Source organism: Centroberyx affinis, unplaced genomic scaffold (assembly GCF_046629955.1).
Source record: "Centroberyx affinis isolate AG114_WGS23_722 - 3 ecotype Tasmania unplaced genomic scaffold, CSIRO-AGI_Caff_v1 ptg004342l_1, whole genome shotgun sequence".
Lineage (NCBI taxonomy): Eukaryota > Metazoa > Chordata > Actinopteri > Beryciformes > Berycidae > Centroberyx > Centroberyx affinis.
The window spans coordinates 7501-29742 of record NW_027282046.1 but is presented as its reverse complement, the minus strand read 5'-3'; the positions used below and the strand labels follow the sequence as shown (position 1 = coordinate 29742).

At 44.2% G+C, this 22242-nt stretch overlaps 1 protein-coding gene and 2 non-coding genes across 3 annotated transcripts in view; 1 reads left to right on the top strand and 2 right to left on the bottom strand.

The window, feature by feature from the left end:
* Positions 1 to 3255: 3255 nt before the first annotated feature.
* The window catches only part of LOC139664635 (endoplasmic reticulum membrane sensor NFE2L1-like), a 21401-nt gene continuing 2414 nt past the window's right edge, over positions 3256 to 22242 (bottom strand). The window contains exons 2-10 of the mRNA XM_071543541.1: positions 20823 to 21693; positions 17807 to 18013; positions 13474 to 13713; positions 11058 to 11126; positions 10795 to 10941; positions 9786 to 9942; positions 8708 to 8993; positions 8292 to 8662; positions 3256 to 7924 (exon numbers count right to left, since the gene is read on the bottom strand). Coding sequence (XP_071399642.1) covers positions 6933 to 7924; positions 8292 to 8662; positions 8708 to 8993; positions 9786 to 9942; positions 10795 to 10941; positions 11058 to 11126; positions 13474 to 13713; positions 17807 to 18013; positions 20823 to 21104 — 2751 coding nt within the window. The 5' untranslated portion in view covers positions 21105 to 21693 and the 3' untranslated portion in view covers positions 3256 to 6932. The remainder of the gene's footprint in view (positions 7925 to 8291; positions 8663 to 8707; positions 8994 to 9785; positions 9943 to 10794; positions 10942 to 11057; positions 11127 to 13473; positions 13714 to 17806; positions 18014 to 20822; positions 21694 to 22242) is intronic.
* On the bottom strand, positions 13826 to 13898 carry trnav-uac (transfer RNA valine (anticodon UAC)). The gene has a single exon. It is a non-coding gene; the product is annotated as a tRNA-Val (tRNA).
* trnav-uac (transfer RNA valine (anticodon UAC)) lies at positions 17210 to 17282 on the top strand. The gene has a single exon. It is a non-coding gene; the product is annotated as a tRNA-Val (tRNA).

The window sequence follows — 22242 nt, the reverse complement described above, 5'->3', positions numbered from 1 at the left end:
TAGTGACACATATTTCTGCCCATATACTTGTTTTTTTGGAAGATATGGGTTCACAGTTGACAGTTTTCAGTGTTAGAATTCATGACTCCTTAACATTTCTAGAACTTCTGGCTTTTTGGAAAACACTCCCTGGCTCTTATTTCTTCACCTTGCACGTTATTATACATAAATATCCTGGCAGTCTGATTGGCTTCTGCCGATTGTCTGGTTGGATTGTGACAGAAGGGATTTTGACGTAACTGCTCCTGGGTCTGCTAGTTAGCTTTTCTATCTCGTCTCTGAATCCATCTTCTCTCTGTATTTAGCGGACTAGCCTGTGTTGTCCTGTTGCATGTCTCTTGGTTTCCTCTGCTAAATCACTGTCATGGCCGACCTACTTTTAATCGTTTGTGTTTTGACAATAAAGATTTTTTTTTTTTTTTTTGTTTTCGTAAAGGTTTGTACTCTGGTGTTTTTAATGGAGTTCTTGTTTGAATTTAAATTTCAAGCTTCCATACTTTTTTCCACACCATAATTCCTTAATTTGATTTGAAGATTTTGGTATTCAGTAGGATTTACGCAGATAATCATCTTGCCCCCTACAAACTCAACAACAAATATCAGAATATATGAAATGACAAGGATCTAAAATCACCTACCTGCATTAAAACAATATTCTTCCACACTGCCAATTCCAAACTTATCAAGACCTGGAAATCGACATTTTTTTCCCCCATGCTTTTCCAGACCAGTGTAGGAACCCTGTGTATCTTCATCAGTGTTGGGCAGGTTACTGAAAATTTGTGATTAGTTACAGTTACTAGTTACTTCTCTCAAAAAGTAATTGAATTACTTTACCAATTACTGCATAATAAAAGTAATTAGATACTAGGGAAAGTAACTTTTGAGTTACTTTTAAATGTCTGCTTCAATTCTCTTATTACACATAGCTATATTTAGTGTTGCTGTGGCACAGTGTGGGACAAGACAACTGTCAAATTTTATCTATCATTGTGCCCATTATCACTATGATGAAAAGTAAGTAGTGGAACAATAAAACACAGTAGATATGTTTTGATAGGTGTATTTATTGTAGCCTCGACAGGCTTCAGATCAGCATTAGTTCACTGTGTGGGCAGAGTTACGCACCGGGAGCAGAGCTGCCAACTCTTTTCCAAGGAAAGTAGCTATTGGCTGCTCAGAAAGTCGCTAGAAGTCGCCAGATGATGTCATACGATAATTTGGATATCAATATATAATGCTGCACTTGTTATGCACGAGTAGCCTGTTTAAATATAAGTGCTGACTCCACCCACTCGGGCCAGTTTCGCCGTACGCCGGTAACAATTACAAGTGAACCCTATCCTACAGTCCCTGCTCTCAGCAGAGGGAGGAGCTACGCTGTGATCATGTGACCTCTCTGGATTAGACAAGCAAGTAGAGAAACCAGCATCAGCCAAACCAATTTATTGCCAAATGCTTTGGGATTCAACACATTAACTTTGCTTCCCATGGTCAGAACAAGTCCAGATTTGTCGCTAGTCGCTTTTGAGAAATAAAGTCTCAGGTCGGTCATCTTTTGATTCACTTGCGCCACCGTAAAGTCGGATGATCATAAACCGGATGATCCAGTAACGAGTAACGAGCCCATTTAAATTTCAGTAATTGTAATTGCGTTATTAATTCGAAAAAGTAATTAGTTACATTACTAGTTACTGGCAAAAGTAGTGGAATTACAGTAACGTGTTATTCCCAACACTGGTCTTCATTGAAATTAAGAGGAAGAGGAGTTTGAGGTGCGAGAGCGAGGAGGCATCAGCACCGCCGGGGTTGTGTGAGGATTTAGAAACCGTTTGGTCATCATGAAGCAATAAGATATCTTCTGACACGCTCAGCAAGCCGATCCTCCAAACCCGTTCAGTCAGAGGAGTCGACCATGAGACGTTGAAATGAAGATGGGAACGAAGGCAGTGGACAGGAAATGAAAATGGAGATGCTTTGTTTTTTGGGGGTTTTTGACTAATTGTAGATGATTTTGCTGTAGCGGCTGGCGTGTGAAGAATTCAGCTAGTTTGGCCAGCGAGCCTGTCCACACCACACTGCCTGCAGCCGATGTGGGCCTTCGTTTTTTCTTCAATCGCGTCCTTCTGTTTGTACAAACCTGCTGAAATTTGTTTTTGCAGCAATTATACCGCCATCTTAAAGGAGGATACCGGTGTCATTTACTATTCTCTACGTCTAGTTTACATTTCCCCCAGTCAATTTGCAGTGCATGCCTTATGTAATTACATTGTTTTAACATTTACTTTGTGTTTTGTCGTTTTTAAAGGTCCCATAAAACAGGATTCCTCTTGCCTCTGTGATTATAAAGGAGTCGGATGTGCTATCTAAACATGAAAGTATCAAAACGCACGGTCGCCATCTAAATCCACACAATCCATATTAGTGCAGCGAGCCTCTAAACGAGCCGTTTGGACTTCAGTCACTTTGTGGCGTCACAAAGGTTCGCTCATTATCATTTTTGTAAGAAATAATAGACTAACAAAGTGTTTTTTTTCAAAGCGGTTGAGCGGTTGTCGTTGTTTATTTACCGGAGAGTTTTCCCTACCTGTAGCTGCCGGGCCGCGGCATCTCACGTTTCACTCTGGAAACGGTTAGCCAATCGGAACAGAGGGGTCGTTAATATTAATGAGCCTTAAAGACACGGTGACAGAAACAGCGACAGCCTGTTCTTGGTAAGGCTCAGAGAGATGCTGGAAAATGAATGTGGAGAAATGGATTGAGAGTGTTTTTGGTTCATGACACCACACACACAGCTTTGACTGGACAGAAAGACACAAAATAAAACTGGAAAGTGGAGAATATGGGAACTTTAAAATAAAAGCTGTCAAACCAAGCTTGCTTTCCCGGCTAACAAAGACGCCCTGAATAAATAGTCATGGATGTGACAGTTAATTGTTTCTCAGTATTATTTCCTGGAGGAGACTTCCTGTTCTTCTGTGGTGTCAGCTGACTGACGGGCAGCAGAAGTTTGTTTTTCATACTGGACAAGAATGAATGGAGGAAAACGAGCGCTGATATCTGCAACTATGCTGACTGTGTGCGGATAACAGAGAGGAATCTGGACCGCTGGGACTGACACTGGTGTTATCCTTTTGAACTTTTCTGCCATCTTCCCTGTCAATCTCCAGTGTATACAAGCCGGACTGCTTTAAACAAATTAACACATAACAGGTGTATTTTTTTTTTTTTAAGTTTTATTTTTATTCATCCAAAAGACAGGAAACCCAAAGTCCTTGATTACCAGCAAGCACATGAAGGATCCACATAAACTTCAAAAAAAATATTAAAAACACTTAATACATAAAAACAACAAATAAATTAACAACGGTTAAAAATGTAATGCATTTGAACGGTAGTGTTAAGGCCTGCAAGTTCACACTCTGCTGTCTTGGCGATTCTGAGAGATGCTGACAGGAGTTTTCAGGATTTTTGTCCGTGAACACCATTAAGAAGTCTCCAGCTCTTATTTCTTTACCTTGCACATCTTTGTTGTACATGTATGTTGTACGAGGGACACGGGAATATTTGAATAGTTTCTTACCAAAATTAGATATCTGCCATCTGAAAAACTCAACACCTACTCTCAATCATCTGTGGTTTTTTAAACGTTGACCACTGAACCTCTGGTAACAGTTATTTTTAACCCAAAAATGAATATATAGCATTTCAGAATAAAACCCTTCGTATTGTCGCGGCTGCGTGAAAACCTTGTAACTCCAAGTTATTTTATGAGAAAAGTATGAAACCCTTTCAAAACCAATTGGATCAACTCAAAAACACATGGTGGTTGAGCTAAAAACAAGGCTGTTCCTGTTCCTTGTTCCTCAAACGTTTACATTTTGGAGATACAAGGTTTTGTTACAGTGGTGAGGTGAAGCGGGCCGGCTCCAGCTCTGCATGTTTCAGGGGATTTCCCTATGAGCAACAATTAAGTATTCTGTTTTTGTTCTGATCACAATGTTGGCATCAAAGTTGTATTCTTCTGTTGAACTCGTAAGTCACTCTGGATATGACTATCAGCTAAATAACTAACATGTAAAGTGAGATTCCTGTTTTCAGATTCACCTCAGATTTTATCATACACAGACCATCGCAATACACATAAAAAATCAACATTTGAAATTTTTCATTTCAAAATAAGATAGCTATCCTTTGAAAGCCACATATGCCTATGATGTGATTACTGGCATGAAAGCAAAGCACATTATGAGTTATTACACTTCACACTATAAGTTTATATTAAGACCCCCTCTAACAAAACATTTTAGTTGCACTTTAAATACCGGTGGCTGAAATTAAGGTAAAAGCATTTTTCTTAAGTGGATATTTAGTGAAATTTTTCATTTTAATTTGAACATGAAAAATGATCTGAAATAATAAAGAATTCCATATTTCTTTGTCACAGTGATCTGGCTCAACAGGTAGGTTGGACCAGTATGTGGAGGGAAATTAACAACTAGCTCCTCCTGCTGGTTGTGTTCATTTTTAATGAGAAAATGTTCACTAATTTTCCCAGTGACAAGTATAAATTAACTGCATGAACTTTACCAGAGCACTCATTTTTCAACAGAGGACTTTGTAAACTACAATCTACAGTAATGATAATTGCAATCAAATATTGTAAATATTTGATTCCATCTTTATCAGCCTGTATGTAATTACAATCAATAAAGGAAGACCTTTTTTTTTTTTTTTTTATGGAAGCAGAATTGCTGCCATGTTTAATTCAGTGTACTAATAATCTCAACTAAATTACTATGGCGAGGTGTACACAGCCACCAGATCAGTTTTGAGTTTGAGAGTTACTGTGTGTGTGTTTTAGATGGTTGTGTTAGAAGTCTAAGTCCTATTATCTTGTGTAAAACAGCCAATAAGAAACCTTAATCCTGCTTGTGTAAATACCCTCTTACTGAATTCAACCCAGGCACCTTTGCTAGAGCTCTAGATGGCCCATAGTGCATCGTGTCATCACATATAGCACTGTCCCCTGAGGTGTTGTGTCCAAAGACATTTCAGCTTTCCAGCGTGATGAAAGCCCTAACCAGACACACAGATATGTTCAAAATAACACACCCACAACAAAAAAAAAGTACATGCACCAGTTGTGGGTAAGTGAGCATTTCCCTAATTAGTTCATGAGATAGGAGTCTGTCTTTGGTTTGTTCCAGTCTGCTCAGTCTGTCCTTGGTGGTACATTTGGATTTCTACTCCTGTCTGACCTGAGCCCTATTTGCATAGGATTAGCATTATGTGGGGACCTCATGTAATTAATGAATTACCCCACAACTTCTGCATTTCATGAATTGCATTCACACAGGATAATGAAATTTGCTGAAATCACCGGTGTCCTGGATACAATCGTGTGAGGTTAGGATTTTACAGTTTGTGACTTAGTAAAACGAAACTTTGCATTCAAAGCCTTCCTTGATAGATCTGACTACTGCCTCCAGTTTTCAAGACAGGAGGAACACAGAAGCTGCATGTCTCCAAGAAAAATAAATTGTGTGACAAAAATTATTTAATCCATATAGGATTAAAAGGATTAAAATCACAGATGATCTCCGTGATTATTACAAATCCCTTCACGTCCCCAAGGAATATTAGTCCTCTGCAAATAGGGGCTTAAACTGCAGTGGAATAGCTGAAAACTTTCACTTTCCTTGTGAATTGTCCTTGACGCCTTCTGGTAACTCAGTAAGAGTTATGGTGTCATTTGACCTAGGAAGTTCCATTGGCGGGAAAATTGCCGAACTGATGCCTGTTTTAGTCTTTCATATGCAATTTCAAGAAGTCCCACAGGGTGGTGCATGTCCTCCTCACTGGTCACAGTTTGAGTCTACTGGAGATGGTGCAGAGATGGCAGCCAAAAAGCGGTGGCCCTGTGGTTACAGCACCGTCCGGGAACTGTAACGGACCAGGGCTTGATCCCCGTGACCCCAAGTCTCCGCCCTGCTGAAGTGTCCTTAAGCAAGACACTGAACCCCTACCAGCTCCAGGGGGCGCTGCTCTGTGGCTGAGGGGGGCTCAACCACAGAGTTCCTTCCCTTCAAGGATCAAGAGTATCACAAAACTTTTCATCGCAAGCTCAGAGTCTCATCTTTGTCCCTGTGATTGTTTGGCTGAACTGGCTGACAGACAGGATCCAGCCCTCTGTCGGTCTGTTAGTGTTTAACTCCAGTAAGGTAGGCAAACGATGACAGGACATCTACAGTGACGACAATGCAGAAGTCTCACAACTGTGGGACCAGAATTGTTTGTTTTTTTGGTTTGTTTTTTGAAAGGTCCAACTGACCTGTACCGAGCCAAACACTGAAGCAGTTGATCTGAAAAAAAAGCAGAATGGTGCGCTGGTCCCAAGTCATCAGGTTATCCACCGAGTCGTTTTCATTCTACCGTCTAATAGCAGCCCAGATTTACCTCAGAGTTGGTGGATGTGTTTGAGTTCGGTCGGAGTTGAATTCAAGTCCTTTTTTTGGGTGCAGAAATAGTTCATGATGAAGAATGGAGAGTGACCCACCCCGGGCACAAATGTCTTATCATCATCATCACCTCCTCACTCAACCAAAAGAACTGTTCATTACCTCCATCTCTACTCCTCTATCCATCCATCCCTCCACCAACTTATAACTTATTAAACACAAACACAAACAGCACAATTGGAAATGGCATGTTTGGGTGTTTTTGAGGATTTCAGGATGTTTTTGGAAACTCCACAACTTCGACTCACTCCTGATGAATACCTCCTGTGTTCCTTAGGAACCCATCACATGATCATTTCCTGATTTTTTTGTGTTCTCTCGATCACATCGCTTTTAAGGAATCTGTCTTTCTATCTCCGCTTCTTAATTAAGTAAAACCGATCTGAGCATATTTCCGTCTTGTCCATCTCCTCACTTCTTCTTGTCTCTCTGTTTCTTGCTGGTTTTACCGTCTGTCTGTTGGCGTGAAGCCACGGTGACGCTACTGTTTGGCCCAAACTGAAGTGTGTACTCTACGGCGTCCAGTGGCCTCCCCTCCTCGTCCCTCAGACTGGAAAACACTTCCTCGTACAACCCGCCCAGCTCACGCTTCATTTCTTGCAGGGCTCTCAGGGCTTCCTGTTTTTCCCGGAGCAGACGCAAGCGGTGGCGCCTCAGCCCCGACACGTCCTCCTCTAGTCCCACCAGGACGTCCAGCTTCCTCCTCCGGCAGTTCTGGGCGGCCATCTTGTTCTTACCGCGGCGGCGTATGTCCCTGACGAGGGTGAGCTGCTCATCGTTGAGGCGGTGATTGGCCAGGAGCTCGTTAAACTCCTCCACCGGCAGGTTAACAATCAGCTCGTTGGAAAAGGGGATCTTCATGGAGCGTGCCCGGCGCTCGTCCCGGCCCCACAGTGAGCTCTCGGAAACGCGTTCGGCAGAAGAGGAGCGGTGGTAGGGCTTGGTGTTGCCGTGTCGCGGGGAGGATTTGGGGTGTTTGGTGGGGGTCTTCCCTGGTGCAGGAGAGCTGGCGGACAAGGGCTGGTTGTACGTGTGGTCGTGGTCGATATGCTCCAGCCATGGAAGGTGGTTAAATAGCTTGTGATCTTGATAGCTGGCGGGGAAGAGTTTCTTCACGTCTGTGGAGTAGCTTCCCCCTGCCGCCCCCATCTCCTCCTCTTCCTGCTCCTCCTGCTTTATGGTCACCTCCACTTCCATATCTGAATTCACCGCCCATTCCTCTGCCTCCTCATCCTCCTCCTCAGGGAAGGGACTCCCCACAGCTGAGACAGAGGACGAAGAGGAGGATGAGGAGGATGAAGAGGAGGAGGAATAAGAGGAGGCCTCAGAGGCGCAGGGAGAAGCGGGGCTGTGGCTGAAGTCCAGAGAGAGACCGGAGTCTGAGTCTGCCTCGTCCTTGCCACCTAGGAGCAGAGAACAAGGAAAGGTAAAGGAGAAGTCTACATTTTCCTAATTAGGACTTGAATTTAATATTAGCCACCACCCAAAACCTGGTACACACTTAAGAGAAAAGGTACAGAGTTGTATATCACTGGAGCTGTATCTTTTCTGGCAGTGTAACTTCATAACAGTAATTACAATAAAGGTAGGTCTATTAAAAAGGGCTAAATCAAAAATATCTGGAGGGAAGGCACCATACTTTTCTATATCTACAAGACCAAACCAGAAGCAGCAGAAAGCATGAGGTCCCTATGCCATTCTCATGACGTGGCGTGCAAAGAATTGTGGGATACACAGCCACTTTTGACAATGCCTTCTTCATTTAATTACCTTGCTGATGTCTTCTGAGGTCCTGCTCCTCTCTGGCAGTTACTCTAGAGTTTGAGTGGTCATCATCTCTCGCCCTGGTGTCGGCCATGTTGGGGTCGACCTGGCCAGTTTCCTGTTCACGGTCAAGGTAGCCCTCCTCCTCCAGCCTGGCAGCCATCTCAGGACTGAAGCCCTCCTCCAGAGCCAGTTCCAACAAGTTCATCTCATCCAAGATGGCGGAGTCGTCCAAGAGGTCGCCGAGCGGGCTGGGGAGACCCTCTTCATCTTCCTCCTCATCGTCAACCAGAAAGAGACCGGAGGGGGTTGCCGAAAGGTCATGGGTCAGACCATTTAGCTCCAGAGGAGGTGTGGAGCTGGGGGATGTGAGGTCACTTGGACGGAAGTTTCCATCAAGGGTTTCAGGGTAGGGAGTGTACTGTGAACATGGACTGGTGTCGGTGTTATCTGCAAGATCTTGTGCTGGCAGGTTCATGCTGAAGGTACTCGTGTTGTTTTCTGTATCCAGCCCCATGCTCAAGTCATCTGAGGGATCTTCTGCAAGCAGGTCCATGTGGTATGGAGGAATGTGTGACGGATTCCGGTTGAAGTTATCCAAAGGGTTCCCCGTGTGTAAGGCTGAGCTGTGATCATCTAACTCTGCGCTGGGGGTGAGGGCAAGCAGGGCCGGCTGTAGCTCTGGGTGGTTCGGGGGGGGCAGCACACCTACAAGCAGAGAGCAGACATTTTCATGAAAGGTAAAGAATTGCGGGATGTGCAATGAGTTGACAATGAGTTCACTTGTGCTGTTACCATGCATGGATCAGTCTAAGGAGTAAGAATATTTGTCACCTCTATTATTGTGGTGCTGTTGTTGTGACCCTTACCCTCCTTACTATTGGTTGTTTGTAATATTGGTGATCATGTAACAAGCTTATTCTACTGTTGACCTCATTGTAAGTCTCTCTGGATAGGACCATCAGCTAAATAAATCGTGTGACGTTTTAGCCACAGCTATTAAAGCTAAGAAGCCTCATTCTCAAGCCTTTATCATGGTGATATTTTACCTATTCACTAGACATTTCTGTTGGATCTCTGCTCGAATTGACTACCTTACTCCTCTACTTTGGGAAAATGTGACTTTATTGTTTATGTCAATTACAGGTCACCGTAACTGGAGGGGACAGGAGGGATGAGTCCATGTCCCTGTTGTTGCAATTCCTATTGGCCGCAGTACAGGTCATAGATTACTTAATGCCTCTTCTTTTGACCAGATGCTGATGCTTTTACAGCCTGAATCATCACCATTTTAGATATCGTTGCTGTCGGGTAAAAACTTTGTATCTCCAAAATGTCAACTTTTCAGTAACTAAGAAAAAAAACCCGATGGATTTTGAAAGGGTTTCATGAGCCCAAGAGGTCTGAGGATGTTTTTCCATGTAATCTTTCAGTTGAAGTGAAAGCATGAAAATCACTAAAAAAGTGGAGTTGCAAGGGATAGCGTCTGAATTGAATTACCGTGCTGCAGGGGAGCGTCCATTAGGCCGACGCCCTGATCAACCACTGGGACGTTGTGGTTGCGGTTGCGGTCCTGAAGGGTTCCAGAAGTTCTAGAATCCAGGGCGTCATCAGGGTCTCCGTTGCCTGGAAACGAGGGGGTGTCGACATCCATGTCCTGGAGAGGAAAGATGCAAAATTGATCAACTGATGGGCTGCGTGATTGACTGAGTGATTGATTGATGTGCTCCTGCCAGGGTTAGGGGTTGTATGCACTCATGGTTCTGTAAGGCGCTTTGCTTAAAAGCCTCCACCAACTGGCAGATGTGAAATGGCATTTGATCATTTATAAAAAAAGGACAATTAAATTACATCCCGTGTCTCTGATGAGCCCAGTGAGTTTGGACATACAAGGAATCTGACTTGCTGGTTTGCTCCCGTAGGTCACATTGAACATAAAACAGCACATAATTCAAAGTGATATTGATATGTGATATCTGATATTTAAGTGTTCTTGAGCAAGACCCTGAACCCCGGCCTGCTCAGCTCACTGTGAGTCACATTCATCTCATTTCATCTCATCTTATTTTATCTAGCCTCATTTTATCTTGTCTTGTCTCATTTCATCTCATGATCTCATCCCGTCTCATCTCTTCTCGTCTCATTTCATCTTGTCTCATGTCTTCTCATTTAATCGCATCTCGTCTCATTTCATCTTATTTAATTGCATCTTTGTTCATTTCATCTCATTTAATCACATCTCGTCTCATCTTGTCATCTCATCTCATTTAATCTCATCTCAGTTCATCTCATCTCATTTAATCATATCTCATTTCATTCAATCTCGTGTCATCTCGTCTCATCTCATTTAATCGCATCTCGTCTCAGTTCATCTCATCTCGTCCCACCTCATTTCATTTCATCTCGTCTCAGTTCATCTCATCTCGTCCCACCTCATTTCATTTCATCTCGTCTCTTCTCATCTCATTTAATTTAATCCTTTCTTGTATCATGTCTCAGTCCCACTAACCTGAGGCTCCATGATAGCCAGCAGGTCCTGCCAGTGGAGCTCCAGGTCGTCGGTGGGGATGACAGGGGCCAGGAGGGGCTCCCTGCCTGGGGGCCGACGCTGCGGGTCCCCCCCTCCACCGCCGACTCCCAGGACCCCATCACACAGCTGGGGGACAGACAGCATGAGAAAGACTGAATACTGAGATACTGTGATAATATACACAAAGAACTGAGCAGACCACAGCAGAATAGAATAGAATAGAATAGAATAGGAGTCGGTACCTGTGGTTCCTCTGTGAAGGGAAAGGTTTCCTCTAACAGCCTCAAACACTCGTGGAGGGAGAGAGAGGTCTGGAGAGAGAGAGAGAGAGAGACAGAGAAAAAGAGAGAGGGGGGGGGGTATAGAGAGAAAAGAAGAGTGAGATTTTACATCAGTTTACACAAGCTGGTTGATTTCTCCATTGATATTGATATATATTTTTAAAGGAAAACTTTTTAAAGTTTGATATTTTTGGTGAACCCGCTTTCTCTCAACCTGCCTTGTCTACTTCTACTTCAGGTAGTGATTTCCTAAATTTCCCAGAATGCCTTCTGATAACCCCCAGAGAAGGCGTGGGAAGCATATGGGCAAAGTACATATAGCTAGCAAGCTATCTAGTTCATGAACAGTGGGGGGTGTCTAAGATAGTGGCCACGCCCCTTCCTCAAACCCCAACATGTCTCTCTGCTGCATTGCATTCTGGTCTCTCTCCTGCTCCTGTGGGTGGAGAAATTGGTCTCTCTTCTCTTCTACGATGGATTTCTCCCCGTATGATTTCCAAGAGACGATTGGCCAGTTATCCACCAAGAAGAAAAATACCACAAACTACTGAATGGAGCCATGAAATTAAAAGAGCATCACCAACAGCTGTTTTTTTGGGGTGGAAATCCCCTTGACACTTTAGTTGAAGTGTGATGCATCAAAAGAAGATTATAATCCCTGACTGTGTGTCTGGTTGTTTTCCAGCAGCTGACATGCCAGCGTCTCATCAATCCTCTACAGAAAGTCCCTTCAACAGGAGGCAGCTTCAGTCTGACCCACATCTGAGACCCGCAGAGCCTCGGCTTCACAGAGACACACACAGCTTTCACTTTTCAAAATAAACCTGTCTGTCTGACTGTCTCTCTCTCTCTCTCTCTCTCTCTCTCTCGTCCATGGCTGTTTCTTTGGTTTCGTTCTGAGAGACTGAGAACACTGACCTCTGACCTCCAGCCTGCAGCGCTATGAGAGAGAGAGAGCGAGAGAGGTGGATTCTGGGTAGCGTAACTCTTTTACACACCGCTGGCTCCCCCCGAGGTCTGATCTGCCCTCGGAACATGTGGAGCCTCTTTTTAAACGTCACTACGTCAGTATGGGAATTAAAATGAGTCAATTATCCAGAGTTACTTTGTTCAACTGTGTCTTTAAATTTTGCATCTTTATATAATTAACTACTTATCTATCTATTGATCTATCCAGTGGTGGAAGAAGTATTCAGATCTTTGACTTAAGTAAAAGTAGCAATACCACAGTGTAAAAATACTTTGTCACAAGTAAAAGTCCTGCATTCAAAATGTTACTTAAGTCAAAGTACAAAAGTATTAGCATCAAAATATACTTAAAGTAGCAAAAGTAAAAGTAGTCATTATGCAGAATGGCCCATTTCAGAATCATATATATCATGTTATTGGACTATAATTATTGATGCATTAATGTGTTCATCACTTTAATGTTGCAGCTGGTAAAGGTGGAGCTAATTTTAATTACTTTATATACTGCTGGGTAGCTTAACCTATAAAAATATATCATAATTTATTAGTTGATTTATAATTTGTATTAATAATCTAAATCTGCAAAGTAACTAAAGCTGTCAAATGTAGTGGAGTAGAAGTATAAAGTAGCATGAAATGGAAATACTCAAGTAAAGTACAAGTACCTCAAAATTGTACTTAAGTACACTACTTGAGTAAACGTACTTAGTTACTTTCCACCACTGGATCTATCTATCTATCGATTTCTGACACAAACTCCTCGTACATGCATCAGTGTGCACCCACACACACACACAGAGGGGGGACCCTGCAGCACCCTGGGGTGCAGCTGCTTTCGTGTGTCACCCACCACGCCTCATTCCGCTGAGCTGGCAGCGCTCCAGCGTTTAAAGAGGAAGCGTCCAGCTCCGATTCCAAGCATGAAAGACGCTCTGGCCACCGCACACACACACACACACACACACACACACACACACACACACACACACACACACACACACACGTGTCAATGAGATTCGACCGATATGATTAATCGTCCGATAAGTCCGATATTTATTCAGCGTCTTTACTCGCTTATTTGTATTCGGGGTCGGAGGAGCCTATCCCAGCATGCATCACAGAGCGGACACAGAGGCAGAACGGACGGTTTGGGGTCTCCGGTCCACCTGAAACCCCCGTCCTTCCTGCTCTTTTAAATCCGCCTGGTGAAACGAGCACAAAGTCTTAAAATTTAAATAATAACATGCAAATTTGTCTCCCCGCCAGGAAAGGATGACATGGAGGAAACTAGAACACAGGTAGAGGGACACTGAAACTCTACTAAAACCCTCTTGAAACCCAGGATATCATTATTATTATTATTATTATTATTAGTATTACAGTATATTCTATTCTGACCAAGTCTTACCTCGTCTTCTTCATTCTGAGTCGGCTCCCTGTTGGTGATGCGGTCGTAGGAGCCTCCTCTTCCTCCCTCTCTCCTCCCTCTGTCTCCCCAGTGGATCCTGGCCAGTTCCTCCTCCTCCTCCTCCTCCTCCTCTTCCTCCTCCTCGTCCAGAGCGGCGCTGTGTCGAAGCAGATGATGATGATTTATCCCTTCCTGGTTGGAGTGACCAATCGGAACAAGGCTCTCTGTCAGCTCTCCGTCCTGCAAACAAAACGACTCCAAAGTTTTTCTCTTGTTTTCAACTCGAGGCGTTGGGCTGGGTGACTGAGCATGCTCAGTGGCGTCTCTCGGACCACCAGGCTTCCTAAAGGTTTGGTTCCACTGGGGCTCGAACCCAGGACCTTCTGCGTGTAAAGCAGACGTGATAACCGCTACACTATGGAACCACTTCCAACACATGTATTAACTAGGGCTGAACGATTTTGAAAAAATATCTAATTGCGATTATTTTGACTGATACTGCGATTGCGATATGATTTGCGATATTAGAGGGAATGATCATTTTTACATCATTATTCTCATTTTCATTGAAAAACGTATTAAAATGATTATGGTGTGATTTTCACGGGGATCTGTACCAAACAAAGATGTTTTCTTCAGTCTGTAGAATATGATGTGTAGGCCAGGACATCTCTGCAGCACCACAATATTTACTTTAAAATGATATTTTGACACATTTCACCTTTAACAAATATTGCGCCTCCTGCGATTTGAAAATTGCAGTAGGCCATATTGCGATTTCGATAAAATTTTGATTAATTGTTCAGCCCTAGTATTAACACCATTCAAAACAGTGCAACTTAGATTTTTAATTATTATTTTATGACCTTTTTTTTTTTTTTTTTTACTAAAGAATGAGGGCCAGAAACGTGGCAAGTAATGGTGGAGTCATTTGTATTGATCAGTAACGCTATCAACTAAATATATTGTGGTCTGTTTGTGCTATGTGTATATATCTGTCCCGTCTGTCCCGTCCGTCCCGTCTGTCTCGTCTGTCCCCTCTGTCTCGTCTGTCCCCTCTGTCCCGTCTGTCCAGCCTGTCCAGTCTGTCCCGTCCGTCCAGCCTGTCCCGTCTGTCCCCTCTGTCTCGTCTGTCTCGTCTGTCCCGTCTGTCCCGTCTGTCTCGTCTGTCCCGTCTGTCTCGTCTGTCCAGCCTGTCCCGTCTGTCTCGTCTGTCCCGTCTGTCCCGTCTGTCCCGTCTGTCTCGTCTGTCCCGTCTGTCCCGTCTGTCCCGTCTGTCCAGCCTGTCCCGTCTGTCCCGTCTGTCCCGTTTGTCCCGTCTGTCCCATCTGTCCAGCCTGTCCAGCCTGTCCCGTCTGTCCCGTCTGTCCCGTCTGTCCCGTTTGTCCCGTCTGTCCCGTTTGCCCCGTCTGTCCAGCCTGTCCCGTCTGTCCCGTCTGTCCTGTCTGTACATTAAGCTCCTGTTCACCCAGACACACAGCCAGGCTCAGAATATCCTGAACCCTCTGCTGACCTGCTGATGAACCCTGAGACCCTGAAACATGTGTCTGTAAACACACAGGCTGCATCACTGTACTGCAACACTCTGTACTGTACTGCAAAAAATAAAATAAAATAGTCTTTCCAGTGATCTCGTTGCATGTTGGGCAGTAGAGGCAGTACAGATGTTTGGTGGGGACTGAACAGAGGTGAACTCGGCCCACTCGGCTTTCCGGTCAAACCTGAGGATCGTCTCTAAAGCTTTGGCTCCACGGGGGTTTGGACCCAGGACCTTCTGCGTGTGAAGCAGACATGATACGCCACACCATGGAACCTCTCATCCGGTGTTTCTTAATTCACACTGTTCTCAAAAACAAACAAGAGAATTCAGAACTTGTTTATTTGTTTTACAGTCATTTAATCTTAATCTTAATCTTAATCTGCCCCACCAAGACAAAGAACAGGAAGTGTGTGAGCGCTGAAAGTGAGAAAAATCATACAAAGTTTATCTGCTGCCCAAATAAAATTATTATTGGTAGAGAAGAAGAGCTTCTCCCTTACACAACCTATCTACTGTTATTATTATGGTTCATCGTTATAATCTGTACACTTCTTTAATCGATATGTTTGGTCACACTTAACACTTTTCTCAAGCAGCGGCTGCTATTTTTTTCCTGCAGTGTGTGTGTGTGTGTGTGTGTGTGTGTGTGTGTGTGTGTTGATCAAGTAAACAGGAGGGATTGCGAAAGTGAAAGATGTGAGTGTGTGTCAGGACGCTACAGACCGGAGATCAGGTTTCAAAACAAGCCAGCCGGTCACAAGGCCAGCAGAACGCCTGGACAGTGTGTGTGTGTGTGTGTGTGTGGGTATGTGGAGGGGGGTGGGGGGTTATGTATGTTTTTGTGTTTGTGTGAGTTGGGGAGAGAGGGTCAATGAGTGTGTTTCTATATGTGTGTATGGTGAATGTGTGATGTAGTTTATCCTCAAAATTGTTGACCAATACCCTGATGTGTGTGTGTGTGTGTGTGTGTGTGTAGGTGTGTGTGTGTGTGTGACATTTCATCCTCGAGGGGAATTCAAAAACACTGCTAGATTCACTTTCAGTTTGTCGAAGAGAGAGAGAGAGAGAGTACCAACATGTCCTCAGATCTCTGTGTGCTTTCAGGTGTGTAATGTCCAGTGTGTGTGTGTGTGTGTGTGTGTGTGTGTGTGTGTGTGTGTGTGTGTGTGTGTGTGTGTGTGTTGTGTACCATGTGTACATGCCCAGACTGGACATGTAGGCCAGTATCTGGGCTATTTATATATTGTACAGTCTGTTTGTTAGCCCCCGCTCCTGTGTGTGTGTGTGTGTGTGTGTGTGTGTGTGTGTGTGTGTGTGTGTGTGTGTGTGTGTGTGTGTGTGTGTGTGTGTGTGTGTGTGTGTGTGTGTGTGTCACTGTTGACGGAGCCTCTGGTTGTTTTGACACTTGCTAAGTTTCTGTGATCCTCCGTCCATGAAGTGATGGATTCTGTTCTTCTATTGGCTGATTATTGACGACCTCACTGGACTCTGGATCAGAGCTAAATGACTTGAATGTAAATGTCAGCGAGTCAGTCAGACAGTCAGTGTGGTGTTTAAATCAGCTTCATGACACACCTGTCCTGTGTCGAGACATGACCATGTCTGAGGCAGAGATGCCATTAACCGTGTGTGTGTGTGTGTGTGTGTGTGTGTGTGTGTGTGTGAGCATGTGTGTGTGCACGCTTGTTAAAACACTTGAACAGACAGGCCACCAAGCATGCAGACAGTCAGACAGTCAGACATTGGTTATGCAGAAGATGTACAGACATATCTGTGTGTGTGTGTGTGTGTGTGTGTGTGTGTGTGTGTGTGTGTGTGTGTTGACACCTCCGAGTAATGCTGGTTTAAAATTACCCAAGTAAACACACATCAACTGAAATGGCCTGGGAATCCCCTGCTACTGTGTGTGTGTGTGTGTGTGTGTGTGTGTTTATTTATTTAAAAGGTGTATTCTCCAGCAGGGTGTTGCTACCAGTCTGACTGTATTGCTTCCTCTTCCTGTTCCTGGTGATGTCACTGACTCAAAGACTGTATTGTCTGCCATGACATCTCACTCTAAATTTAGACTTCCAGTGTGTTGATTTAGCAGATAAAAACAGACTGTAACACCGCTGATTTACATATAAAGAAACACATCCAGCCTCTGTTCATTTCTAACACTCCGTTGTTTTAGTGCAGTAAAGCTGCAGGAGGAGAGGTTCCATAGTGTAGTGGTTATCACATCTGCTTTACACGCAGAAGGTCCTGGGTTCAAACCCCAGTGGAACCATCAGTTTAGGACAGGAGAGCCGGTCCTGTGCCCCGATCATCACAACAGTTAAATCTGATCTTTAGGAATGTTATTTGCAAGTGATCAGGTTGGATTTGTGTGTTCAGGCAGCGTTAAGCTATCTGCATTAGTTGCTGTAGTGACAAGGCAGACTTGTGTACGTACAGTAATGGATGGCACGTTTTTCAAATACAGAACCAAAACAAGAAGCTGCAAATGGAGATGTTGCCAACGTGACGTGTCGCACTGCGAGTGACGCACAGGACAGTCTGAAAACCGTTTGGAGCGGCCAGAGGGGTCGGACCGAGAAATCTGATTTGAATCGCATTTCAAACCACACACAAATGTGGCTTAAATCTGATTTGCAAAAATCGGCTTGTTTTTTTTTTTTGCTGTTCAGACTTGATAAAATCAATCTGACTCCAATCTGGATATGCCAAAAATTCGATTTGGGCTGGCAGTCTAAAAATAAAAAAGATCAGAGCACCAGCTGAAACTATAAACGAACCAGCTGTACTTCCTACCTCTCCGGCCCTGTCCAGCCCGGCTCCGGCCCTGTCCAGCCCGGCTCCGGCCCTGTCCAGCCCGGCTCCGGCCCTGTCCAGCCCGGCGGCGGCCCTGTCCAGCCCTGCGGCGGCTCTCTGCGGCGGGGCCGGCTGGTCCGGACGGCCCCCTGGCAGCGGCTCCGCTTCCCGCTGGACCAGCCATGTCTCCAGCTCAGCGTTAGGAACCTGGGAGAGAGACATCCAAACAGGTTTACACCTCTAACACGGTTTTGTTGAAGGTTTTTCCTTGTTTGCATTGAGGGTCTAAGGCTGCTGGAGCGGGTAGGTGAGTCTAAGACTGGTGGAGCGGGTAGGTGAGTCTAAGGCTGGTGGAGCGGGTAGGTGAGTCCAAGACTGGTGGAGCGGGTAGGTGAGTCTAAGGCTGGTGGAGCGGGTAGGTGAGTCCAAGACTGGTGGAGCGGGTAGGTGAGTCTAAGGCTGGTGGAGCGGGTAGGTGAGTCTAAGACTGGTGGAGCGGGTAGGTGAGTCCTAGGACTGCATTTCTAGGACCCTAGGACTCTAGTTTTTCGTGACAGCGCCACCTAGCGAATTGGATAACCAAGGACCGCATTTCTAGGACACATGGACAAGATGGACGACAATCAGAGTGTGAGTACTGAATGTGAATCAAGTTTTATTTGTTTAATGTTAAAAACAATTCTGGTGTCTTGAATTGGACAGCAAAGTTAACATTAGCTAGCCGAAGTGTGAGTAGCTAACTACGATAGTCTTAAAGGCACTACAAACAATCATCTGTTAGCTTATGATAGCTTGCTGCAAAACGAACTGTTAGCCTTTTTGTTTATTTGTTTCTCTCTCTCTCTCTCTCTCTCTCTCTCTCTCTCTCTCTCTCTCTCTCTCTCTCTCTCTCTCTCTCTCTCTCTCTCTCTCTCAGGAGTCGTTGAGGCCTTTAGCGGTTCTGTCGTCCTCCACTGTACAATACAGGGAGGCAGTTTGTCCGTGAGGCTCCTAGCATTCGCTCCAAGTTCTTCAGCAAAAACAGAATTACAAAACGTAATTTTTTCTTTGTGGGTGGGGGGGGGGGGATGTTGTATTTCCTTGTTGAATCTGTTTAATGTATTGTTGCTTGTTATTGTTTATTATTGTATCCAAAAAAAATATATATATACATAATTTTGAATCTGCCCCCAGAGTCGTCCTTGTCTTGCCTCTCTCCAACCTTTCAAATATCTGGTTGAGATCTAGTGACTGCAAAGGCCATAGCATATGATTCCATCTTTATGTTACCCGATAATGAGTTAATTATGCTAATTACACAAATTGCCCAACATGCAACTCTTAGCAACCAAGTTGAATTGCAAGACAGAAAGTAGTATTTGGGTGGAATAAACCTTTAAAACTTTAAGTCGTTAGACAGAAAGTATGCGGTCCTAGGACTGCGGTCCAGAAACTGCAGCCTCCTCTATTTGCGGTCATCCAATTCGCTAGGTGGCGCTGTCGCATAAAACTAGGGTCCTAGAAATGCAGTCCTAGGATTGAAACTGCAGCCTCCGGTATTGCAGGAACATAGTATAGGGTGGAGCAGGTAGGTGAGTCTAAGGCTGGTGGAGCAGGTAGGTGAGTCTAAGACTGGTGGAGCAGGTAGGTGAGTCTAAGGCTGGTGGAGCAGGTAGGTGAGTCTAAGGCTGGTGGAGCAGGTAGGTGAGTCTAAGACTGGTGGAGCAGGTAGGTGAGTCTAAGGCTGGTGGAGCGGGTAGGTGAGTCTAAGGCTGGTGGAGCGGGTAGGTGAGTCTAAGGCTGGTGGAGCAGGTAGGTCAGTCTAAGGCTGGTGGAGCAGGTAGGTCAGTCTAAGGCTGGTGGAGCGGGTAGGTGAGTCTGTAGAACAGGCAGGCTGCTCTGTCTTGATAAAATCTGCTTTTGTGTGTCCTGTGCTCTTTCTGGTGTTTGTCCTATATCATTCTGTTCTATGGTTGATTGTTGATCAGTTGTAGTTCAGTTAGATCTAGAGGCTCATTCTCTGTAAAGTCCTTTGAGACAGGCATGTGATAAGATAAGATAAGATAGGATAAGATAAGATACGATTGCACTGCTAGAATTGCTGCTAGAATTAACGTTTTTTTTTAACGATTAAGGATTTGAGCTGCAGACTCTTTCTCATCTGTGATTCAGAGGAACACTCAACAGAGAACCAGTTTAGAACATTAGAAATTACCTTTTTAGAGGACGACTTTTACTTTGGTACTTTAAGTAAATTTAAGACCATGTACTTTTATACTTTGACTTGAGTAAAGGATTTGAAATGGAACTTCAACTTTTACCATATCATGGGGGTTTTGTTTCCATCTGTCTGTTTGTCTGTTAGCAGGATAACTCCAAAAGTTATGAACGGATTTGCATGAAACTTTGCGGAATGTTTGGTCATGGGGGCAAGGAAGAGCTTTTGACACCGATTGGCCAAAGAGGGACATGGCTTCCCATAAAATAGCATACTATAACAGATTCACGTAACACCATCAAACTTTGTGGCCAATCAGCAGACAGAAGAAGAGGCAAACCCTCCATTATTGGACCAATCAAACAACATGGAGGAACTGGAGAGCTCATTTCCTGAAGACCCGACCTGCTAATTTTTCCAAACGTTGGTCCAGTGGTAGAAGGGTTAGCACTAATGGAAACTAGAGAGCCGATTGGTCATGTGGTGTCGAGATAATCAGATAAAAATGATTCAAAGTGTGTAGAATGTGAACAGGCAGATCTCATGTCACATTCAGGTCCAGTCAGGAGAATATAAAACAAGTTGGTAATGGGTCATGGAAGAAATTATTAACTTTTAGTGCAAATCCGACATGTGGAACTGGAATATCTCGACAATTGCCTAGTGTTGGCGGAGGTATGAGCTCTACTGAGTGCCAACTAGTTCTAGACGAGTACTTTTACTTGAGTAAGGATTTTGTGTACTTCTGCCACCTCTGAATCCCGTCCGATCGAGGCTGCGAACAGAAAGAGAACAGAGACAGACGTGACGTAGTTCTACCTGCAGCCGGTCCAGCGAGCGGACCCAGCCCAGCAGCCTGCGGGCCGTGAAGAACCCGTCCAGGTCCACGCTCTTGGGGTGCAGGCCGTGGCCGTCCGCCAGCCGGTTGCGGAGGTTGTGGAACGGCGTTTGGGTCAGAGCCGAGGCGGGACCCAGGATGATCTGGTGCCAGGCGGGGGGCAGGTAGGGCTCCAGTCCCACGTCCACCCGCACCCCGCACAGGCTGAGCAAGATGGCCACCTGGATGAGGCCCTCCGTGAAGTATTTCTTCAGGTACAACATGGTTTTTCGATACGCTCCTCTTACAGGAGCAAACACGCAAGGTTCCCCTCCTTCAGGGGTCAATGCTCTGTCACAAAAAAAGTCACAAAAACGTCCCTGGTAGTCCCACTTTGTTTAAAAATATACCCGTTCAGAAATAGTTTAATTTTAGTTCGTCAAATATAGAATTGTTTGGGTAGGGAAGACGGATTTAAAAATCATGTCAGCCCTTTGAAACAGTGAAAGACTATTTGTTTCTTCAATATCAAAGCTCTTTTGTGCATCAAGATGTCTTCTACAAGTGCCTGAAAACAGAGGCAATGGTTTTATCCTCTGCTACTGAAGTAAAAAAGATTTAGACCAGAAGGTCGGCAGTTCAAATCCCCAGAATGTCAGGGGGAAATCTGGGTGGAGGAAGTGAGACTGTCAAGGCACTTTAGAGGAGAAGATGTTGATCTATGTAAGGAACAACTTCTTCTTCGGTCAGATGTTTTTAACTGTTTTTAACTTTAACTGTTTTGTCTGTAACTGTTTGTGATGATAAGATTCTGTTCTCGCAGGCCAAACAAACACATGTTGATCTGCGTCCCAACTCCACAAATCTGTAGTCCTGTGAATAAACAGAGATCAGATTACATCAGAGCAGAGGAACAACTGTACATGCAAAACATTTAGGAAAGTTATTTCCTGCACAATCCATGATGTTATTATGCTTCATAATGAGTATATTTACTATAACATGGTTTTTAAATAAAAACAATATTAAGAGTGGAAACACAAGCTAAACAACCAACTACTACTACAGCTGCTACTACAAGTACCATTACTATTACTACTATTACTACTACTACTACTGCTACTACTACTACTACCATTACCATTACTACTGTTACTACTACTACTACTACTACTACTAGCCTACTACTACTGCTACTACTACTACTGCTGCTACTACAAGTACCATTACCATTACTATTACTGCTATTACTACTACTACAGCTACTACTACAACTACCATTACCATTACTATTACTACTATTACTACTACTACTACTACTACTACTACTACTACTGCTGCTACTACTACTACAGCTACTAGGCTACTACTAGCCTACTACTACTGCTGCTACTACAACTACCATTACCATTACTATTACTA